At 32.6% G+C, this 9772-nt stretch overlaps 1 protein-coding gene across 4 annotated transcripts in view; it reads right to left on the bottom strand.

Moving 5' to 3' along the window:
* Positions 1 to 9772, bottom strand: part of Nplp1 (Neuropeptide-like precursor 1) — a 95796-nt gene that overhangs the window by 7429 nt on the left and 78595 nt on the right. Inside the window, exons 4-5 of one of the 4 annotated variants that reach the window (XM_076436169.1) lie at positions 7366 to 7528; positions 7108 to 7228 (exon numbers count right to left, since the gene is read on the bottom strand). The exons of 1 other annotated variant lie outside the window; for it this stretch is intronic. In XM_076436169.1, coding sequence (XP_076292284.1) covers positions 7126 to 7228; positions 7366 to 7528 — 266 coding nt within the window. In that variant the 3' untranslated portion in view covers positions 7108 to 7125. The remainder of the gene's footprint in view (positions 1 to 7107; positions 7229 to 7365; positions 7529 to 9772) is intronic. 2 more of the 4 variants (XM_076436168.1, XM_076436167.1) reach the window with 2 other exon arrangements.

Below are 9772 nucleotides of genomic sequence, written 5' to 3'. Positions count from 1 at the left end.
CGACTCGAAATAAATTCAAACGTAATACGACATTGAAGTTCTCGCAGTGCCACGTTTAAATTATTATGTTGGATGTGTCTTATCATGATTATTAATGTATATTTTTTCAGATTTTACAGACTTTGCGAACAGGTTTTAAAAAATTGGAAATTACCAAAAATTCGGAAAAATGCATATTTCCTATTGAAGTTTGGGAAATATCAGGTATATAAAAATTCAATAATGAGATATTGTTAAAACAACCGTTTTTAATTTTTTCCAGAATTTTTTATGTAGTGCATCGTACTTAAAAAAAATAAAAATAATCTTTTCCGATATTTCTTTACCTTTTGTAGGTGTATTATGTAATAGTGAACATTCTTGTATTCAGAAAAATAATGTACAAACTTTAAAAAATGCAATGCTCTTAAAAAAATAATTTTAAAAATATTTTATTTGCCTATATTTCAATTAATATGAACAATACTTCCAGCAGATACAATTAGTGCAGACGGCAAGGTCTCCCGCTGCAAATCGAATCCCGCTTTTTTTCTTTTTTGTTAACCATATAATTGTTGTAGAGATATATTAAATATATTTTTCAAAGCACCGATCTCACCGATGCGAGAAGATAGCTTACTCGCACAGAAGCGAACGGCTTACACGAAACGAACAATGTATACAATGTATCTGATGTGTAGCCGTGAAATGAGTTTTATTTTAAAGTTTCCAGAGTACATAACTCGTTTATTTATATTAATATGTTAGTTGTGTCCCATCGTGATTATTAATGCATATGCTTTTCAGATTTTCGAATTATGCGAACGTCTTTAAAAAATTGCATATTTTAAAACATTCGAAAAAAATGCATATTTCCTATTGAAGTATGGGAGATAACAGTTTTATAAAAATTCAGTAATGGGATATTGTCGAAATCATTTTTCTTAATGTTTTTCAGAATTTTATATATACCATATATATATATATATATATATAGTGCAATGTACTTAAAAAAAATAAAAATCAACTTTTTCGATATTTCTTTACCTTTTGTATGTGTATTATGTAATATTGACCATTTTTAACAAACGTAAAAATGCAATATAAATATTGCTTTGACAATATATTTGAGAAATATCACTACAACAATTATATGGTTAAGAAAGAAGAAAAAAAAGTGTTTAACGAAAAAGAAAATCATTCGGTGTGGGATTCTAATCGTATCTGCTGGAAGTATTGTTCATATATTGAAATATAGACAAATAAAATATTTTTAAAATTATTTTTTTAAGAGTATTGCGTTTTTTAAAGTTTGTACAATATAATAATTTAAACGTGGCACGGCGAGAACTTCAATGTCGTATTACGCTTGAATTTATTTCGAATCAATTCCTTCATGCATGCCGTTCGTTTCGTACGAATCGCACGCTCGCCACAGTGCGCCGAACCATTGACAAAAATCGAAAAAGTCACTGCTTCATATCGATTTAAAACAATGTTCATACTATGTCAAAATAAATCAGTTTTTGAGAAAAAGATTTAAAAAATTCAGTAGGAAATTAGTTACAAGCGAATCTGTACGCGAATTTTAGGAAGATCAAATAGTAGACGTTTGTTGTTCAATTAACACAGATCTACAAAGCGTATTTGTTAAATTTTCAATATAGGTCCACATGAAGAAGTTGTATAATGTAACTTTTAGTATTTCTTCCACAATTCCGATCAGTTGCTATTTATGAAAAAAATTTAATTTAAAACGAAGTTTCAGTTTCGGAAGAACTGAACTGCGAATTCATATATCTACTGAAAACCACCAATAAAACAAAATTTTGTTTATAAATATCGTTTTTTAATGTTTAAATAAATACTATATTTATAATAATATCATATTGTGATTGCTCTCAATATAAATAAAAAACCACTTTGTTTCATGTCTCTATCATAAACAGAACAAAAGTTATTGAATTTTGTCCAAGAAACAGGCATTCCGGCGCACTGTGGATCGGTGCGAGCTGAGCTAAGCTCGACTGGATTGATCGTGCGAGCCGCTCGCTTCGTGCGAGTACTCGACTCGACTCGACCAATCGAGTCGAGCTTAGCTCGGCTCGCATTTTGCGAGTACTCGAACAGCCCTAATGCGTACCCCCGTTCAAGCAAGCGGGTTAATTTTAAATATCCCTTCAATTTTAGATTTTATATGAATTACAATAAACTAATTTGTTATATATTTCAATTTAAAATCTCTTAAATATTAAATTTACAACAATTACAATAAATTTACTAATTTATTATATTTCAATTTAAAATCCCTTCAATTTCAAATTTTATATGAATTACAATAAATTTGCCAATTTATTATATTCCAATTTAAAATACCCTAAATTTTAATTTTAAAATTAGTAAAAATTAATTATTTGTAATAAATTATTATTTATTATTTAAATGAGTTACAATAAATTTGCTAAATTTTAATTTGAATTATCCCTTCAATTTCAAATTTTATGTGAATTACAATAAATTTACTAATTTATTGTATTTTAATTTAAAATCCCTTCAATTTGAAATTTATATGAATTACAATAAATTTATTAATTTATATTATATTTCAATTTTGAATTTATATGAATTACAATAAATTTGCTAATTTTTTCTTTTTCTTTCTTTCAATTTCAAATATTATATGAATTACGGGTGATGTAAATGTGACGCAAATCCCTTACAATAGGATCATTCCGCGCCATAAACTGACACTTTTTGTAAAATTTCTGATTTTGTTCAAATTTAAATATGTTGTAGTCTTTAGTGACCTATGAATGAGAAAAAATATCCTGAAAGGATTTTTCGATGTCTTAAAAATTGTTGATTTTACAGAGGTGTAAAAAAACGTGTCAACTTTTTTCCATTAAATTGTAAGACTAGAACTGACAAGTCGATAGAAATGAGTGCTTAGGAACTTATAAAGTGTATCCACTCAAAATATTGTTATTTGAAAAAACTGTTTTTTTACCATTCACTTTGCAATTGTTTTAAACAAATGCCGTGTTTTCATAGTGGGCCCCTTTATAAAAAACTGAAAAAATGGGGATATAGCCCCAGGTGTCCCCTTTAGGACTTCTTTTTAAAAAGACGGACATGTGAAAATTGACGAAATAAAAATTATTTGAAGTGAACGCTGCACCGCGATATACAGCCTCGGACGGCCGAAGAATACAGTGGGCTAAATCGTAACATTTTACTATTACTCTTGAAATCGGGATGAAATTTCCACTAAAATTCATTAAAAAATGATTTTTATATTACTGTAATTACAATAAGAAAACGGTTATATGGTCCAAAACATAAAAATTAGTAGTCTAAAAGAACAATTACACTGAAGTAATTGTTAGATTCAATTACAATTACTGTAATCGTGTTAAGTAATTGCAATTAGTCCTTTCACAATTACTGTAATTGTAATTGTGGTCCGCAATTACAATTACTGGTTGAGCCAAAGTAATTGCAATTACCAATTACAATTGCATGTAATTATAATTTTATTTCTGCAATTTCAAATTACAGTTATTAGTAAGTAATTGTAATTGTAATTGAAATTACATTTTGCCCAACTCTGGTAGAGAGACACGTTTATATATCATTAAAAATTATAACTTTGAACAAAATCCGAAACAGCAGTCCAAAAAGTATTTTGAAGCAGTGGGTCGACAAACGCGTACGATTGGGTCTGGCGCAACACTCGGAAGTTTCGAAGCGAAAATACAACTGCAAACGTGTGCGTCGAACACATATCGTAAATCGATCGACAGACGTGTTTGAGTTTGGGCGATGCTCTTTCGTTTTTCTTCGCAAGTGAAGAACAAGGAAAGACATACCAAATCGCATCATAGGAATGCAAACTTGTGCGTCCAGACGCACAGCAGAGAGCTACGACGAATAGAGTGTGAATAACAAAACGCTGCGTCCGCACGCGCAAAGGAGATCCCACATTTACACTGCCAAGCAATGTTCCTTCTAATTACAATCATATTATCTAGACTAACACACCAGATGCATTACACAATGTGTATTTTCTCCTGACTAAATCACATTGCCAAGTGTCTAAACGTTTATCCGCTAATTATAATCACACAGATTTAAGGAAAACACACTGCCTCTTCGAAGAATATAACAGATTCTCCTTTGCTACTACACAGTAATGTGACTAAAGTAGAAGCCAAATAAAAGACATAGAATGTTTGTTGATACTTCGACGAACTGGATTCTGCGATCCACTGTGTCCCAACCTAAAACGATTCTGAAAATACGACATTTAGCTAACATTTAACTACTTCACGTCAACGATAGCATGTCTACTGCGGTGCATAACTATGTATAGCGCCACCCATATTTTAAAAATTGTTCAACTTTCGAAGAATGATTGAGGAAAATCAAGTGAATCGTATGAGAAAGCATGATAATATTTGATAATGGGTAAACTTTTCCTTACGTAACCAGAAATTTTTGCGTTTTTCCTATGTTACCCAGTAGATTTGGACGAGAAGATGTGAGAACTCCAAGTTTCGATCCTGGAGGATCAATGATTCAAAAGTTATAAATGTTTGAAGTTGAGTGATATCCAGTATTTTTGACAGGTTAGTGCCGCCATGTTGTGTGTTTTTTAAATTAATTAAGGGATCACTTGTGCAAACTCGAAAAATTGGTCCCATTTTACTTGATCATAACTCCGTCCAAAATTGCCGTATCGATATCGTTATACAATGGTTTGAAAGCCTGAAACCTCTAGTTTCGGATGCTCTGTTTCAAATTGTTGCTGTGTTAGTTTTTTACAAAGTTATAGCGAGATGAAGACAACATTGACGGTTAACAAAAATTTGGTGCAACTTTGGAACATCACACGGGGAGCAACAAATCTTTTTGATAAATCGGGTTAATATCATTTGGAAGTGCTATCTTTCCTGTGCAAAATTGCGTGGTTGTTGAATATTGTGCGATTTTGTTTATTCGAGTTATTCAACATTGAAGTAAATATGGGCTTTTTAACTTTAACTGGCTCCAGAAAACGAAAAAACTATCGTAGAATCTTGTGCAAAAAAGCAATGGAAATGGCGTTTCTTTCTCTTCAAGGCACTCCTTTTGTTTTTTCAATCTCATTAACATTTCGATATACCAGTTGTTTCTGAAAATATGCTTAAAAAATGCACAATTTTCATGTTTCCTTTAACTCGCTATATCTTGGCGAAATATGATCGTAATACCATGATCCGAACGTCAGATGGAAGCAGAGGTTCAACCGAGTCGTTTGAGTACCCCATGAACTCGCTGCGATAATTTTTTACCTATGGCAGCTGTGTTTGAAGTTAGTGCTTCGCAGAAATTAGCGCGCCCCGCTAATCTTAGCTAGTCTTAGCACGCCACCACAAAATCGATTTTGCAAAATCCTGAGGTCGTAGAAAAATTTTGAGACCAGATTTGAAATCAGCGTGAAAAAATCTACCACAAATGATATATAGCATGTAGAAAAAAATTTTTTCCGTGCGTGGTACTGGAGAAACCACATTTTCTTGAAATTCTACATGTTTAACGAATTTTCTCAACGTTGAAAAACGTTCGTACCATAATCTCCCTATTTTTCCCATATTCTGCAAAGTTTCAGCATTAATGTAAAAAAATTTCATCGCTCTAACTTATTTCTATCGAAAGTGCGCTTATTTCTAACTGTGCGCCCGTGCGGTGCGGTGCGGCGCGGCAGTAGCGTATTCAGAGATGTCAGGCAGCCGCTGTTTGTGGCGCGCTAATTTCTGCGAAGCACTAACTTGAAACACAGCTGCAATAGTTAAGAAATTGTCGCAGCGAGTTCATGGGGTACTCAATCGAATCGGCAGAATCTCTGCTTCAATCTGACGGTCGGATCATGGTATTACGATCATTTTTCGCCGAGATATAGCGAGTTAAAGGAAAAATGGAAATCGTGCATTTTTTAAGCATACTTTCAGAAACACCTGGTATATCGAAATGTTAATGAGATTGAAAAAATAAATGAGTGCCTTGGAGAGAAAGAAACGATCTTTCTATTTCTTTTTTGCTCAAGATTCTACGATAATTTTTTCGCTTTCTGGAGCCAGTTAAAGTTAAAAAGCCCATATTTACTTCAATGTTGAATAACTCGAATAAAAAAAATCGCACAATATTCAACACCCACACAATTTACACAGGAAAGACAGCACTTCCAAATGATATTAATGCGATTTATCAAAAAGATTTGTTGCTCCCCGTGTGATGTTCCAAAGTTGCACAAAATTTTTGTTAACGGTCAATGTTGTCTTCATCTTGCTATAACTTTGTAAAAAACTAACATATCAACAATTTGAAACAGAACATGTGAAACTAGAGGTTTCAGGCCTTCAAAAAATTGTTTAACGATATCGATACGGCAATTTTTGACGGAGTTATGACCACGTAAAGTGGGTCCAATTTTTCGTATTCGCACAAGTGATCCCTTAATTCTTTTGAGGAGTTGTAGTATGCAGTGACACGACTACTACTACTACTACTAGTATGCAGTGACACGACTACTACTACTAGTGTGTAGAGCACGCGCTGAAATTGATCACGAAGATTCCCAAGAAATAAAAATTTCTGGTTTCCTCAGGTGAAATTCACAAACATGTCTGGTGTGTCATTTCAGGAGTGGAGGTGAGAGAACTTCACAAAATGTTTGGGATACAGAGACTGGTTGTAAATGTTTGGGATACAGAGACTGGTTGTAAATGTTTGGGATACAGAGACTGTGAGATCGTGAACGACTATTTTAAAATGATTGTTCTTCTGGCAGACAGTTTGATATTGGTTATATCGACCTGTATAACAAACGAATACATAATTACACTCAACTAACGACAAATAATTATGGAATTAGAGTCTAAAGCTATCGTTTAGAAATGTTCCAGCGACAGCCGATACAACATTCTAACATCGAAACATCAACGTGACATTTTACTACCACGGCTATCTACGTAAAAGAAATAGAAGTTGAATAGGAAGTACATCTGATGAAGATATGGCGTGTGAAATGGTAACGGCAGCTGCAACTAGCATCGTGATTGTGGATACTATATTATATGAGAACAGTACCTTCGCTTGACTTAACATTCAGAGGGATTGCCCTCTAATAGGGACCCCCACGGACAAGTACATGCTTCCTGATCCATCTTGGATTTCAACTCCCCTGTTCTGATGATTGTCGAGAACGTTTCTGTCGTTTTTATAGCGATGGTGCAGTAACAGCATAATGATGTCGAACGATGGCAGACGATATCGATAGAAGAGAAGTGAGACACATAAAGAGACGAAGAGAAAGAGAAGGAGCAAGTGAGAACCTAATGGTCTGACCTGCTAACTAGATACCGGGGCGATCGCGAAAATCGAGCGGCCCTTAAAGATGAAAGCCAACCAGATCGTGCCACAGATCCGAGATGCCTTTTACTTGCTTGAAATGTTTCCGGATACCCAATCTGTTCTACCTTTGGCTGCATCTCTGCTACAGAACCTGTTTCTGACATTCATAGACAGTGCTGACTATACGCCTAGTTCTAGATTGATTGCGTTCAATAATTTCGAACATTCATCCAGGTTTCTATGAAACTCGTTTCATTAGACAGGAGATGGGTAAACTTTTCCTTGCGTAATCAGAAATGTTTGCCTTTCTCCTATAAATTTTCGCCTGTTTCCTATGTAATGCAGTAGATTTGTACCCCGAGAATCTGCAGATCGAAGTTTCCATCCTGGAGGATCTATGGTTCACAAGTAACGAGTGTTTAAACTTGAGCGATTGACAGTGTTTTTGACAGGTAAGTACAAGCAAAAGTATATTTAATAAAAACATTAGAATTACTTTTGACATATTTAGATGATCACTGTCAAATACAAATAGAATAACTCTACCATCCATATTATATAATTAGGAAATCCAATATTTTTCCGTGTTTGCAACTATTTTGCAATAAATATTATACAGGGTGAGTCCTAAATATCTCCGTTACTTTTCGTTGTACAAAAAAACTTCTTAGGACAAAGTTACACTGTTTGAAGGGCCACATGTAACGGTGTAATGTAAGGAAAAAATCAAGGTAAAATCGAGGTCAATTCAAGGTCTTCAATATTTTTTTAAATGGAATGAAGTATTTTTTAATACATCAATCGATGCAGCTGGACATATCGTGTATGTCGAAAAGTTAGTAGTTCAGGAGATATTTCAATTTAAATAACTCGAAAACACCATTACTGTCGTACTAAGACGTTAGCGTTTACTTTAGTGTAAATTGAAGAGTTAAAATTGAAATTGAAAAATTGACGTTGAAAATGAAATTGAAGATTTGAAATGGAAGAGTTGAAATTGAAGATTTGAAATGGAAGAGTTGAAATTGAAGTTGAAATGGGAGAGTTAAAATTGATTTTGAAATTAAAGTTGAAAAGGAAAATTGAAAAGGAAAAACTGAAATCGAAAACGAAGTTGAAGAGTTGATACTGAAATTGAAGTTGAAATGGCAAAATTGATGTTGAAATTGAAAATGGAGAGTTGAAATTAACGAATTGAAATTGAAAAAGTGAAGTTGAAAGTGAAAAACTGACGTTGGAATTGAATAATTGAAATTGAAGAGTTGAAATTGACGAGTTGAAATTGAAATGGAAAAATTAACATTGAAATTGAAGAGTTGAAATTAACGAAATGAAATTGAAAACTTGGAATTGAAATGGAAGAGTTAAAATTGAAGTTAAAATTGAAGTTGAAATGGAAGAGTTGAAATTGAAGTTGGAATGGGAGAGTTAAAATTGGAATTGAAATTAAAGTTGAAATGGAAAAATTGAAATCGAAAATGAAGTTGAAGAGTTGATATTGAAATTGAAGTTGAAATGGAAAAATTGAAATTGAAGAGTTGAAATTAACGAACTGAAATTGAAAAATTGAAGTTGAAATTGAAAAATTGACGTTGAAGTTGAAGGGTTGATATTGAAATTGAAGTTGAAATTGAGAAATTGACGTTGAAATTGTAGAGTTGAAATTAACGAAGTGAAATTGCAAAATTGAAGTTTAAATGGAAGAGTAAAAATTGAAGTTGAAATGGGAGAATTAAAATTGAAGTTGAAATTAAAGTTGAAATGGAAAAATTGAAATTGGAAACGAATTTGAAGAGTGATATTGAAATTGAAGTTGAAATAAAAATTGACATTGAAATTGAAGTTACCGTTTACTTACTTGTGTAATTCTTATTGTTAGTACGACAGTAATGGTGTTTTAGAGTTATTTAAATTGAAATATCTCGTGAAGTATTAACTTTTCGACATACATTGGTTAGTACTAACAATTGTTGAATGATATCGGCGCTACGGTTCGATCGTTAAATACAAAAAAACAAAAATTAACTATGCAATTTTGCTAATTTTCAAATAATCGACGTTTCGGTCACTAATTTGGACCATTTTCAAGATTGAATTGAATTGCGTCTGTAAGAAAAATAAAACAATATTAATAAAATAAATAAATAAATAAATAAACAATATACATATAATTATAGGTTAGTACTTCTTTTATAACGAATGTCCAGTTGCATCGATTGATGTATTACAAAATGAAAATACCTCATTCCATTTAAAAAAATATCGATGATCTTGAAATTTTTGCCTTACACCGTTACATGTGGCCCTTCAAACAGTGTAACTTTGTCGTAAGAAGTTTTTTTGTACAGCGAAAAGTAACGGAGATATTTAAGTGTTCTGTTCCTTCGGATTCAGCCTGTAT

Source organism: Lasioglossum baleicum, chromosome 13, assembly GCF_051020765.1.
Source record: "Lasioglossum baleicum chromosome 13, iyLasBale1, whole genome shotgun sequence".
Taxonomy (NCBI): domain Eukaryota; kingdom Metazoa; phylum Arthropoda; class Insecta; order Hymenoptera; family Halictidae; genus Lasioglossum; species Lasioglossum baleicum.
The sequence above is the reverse complement of the archived record's forward strand: the minus strand, read 5'-3'. Positions and strand labels throughout refer to the sequence as shown.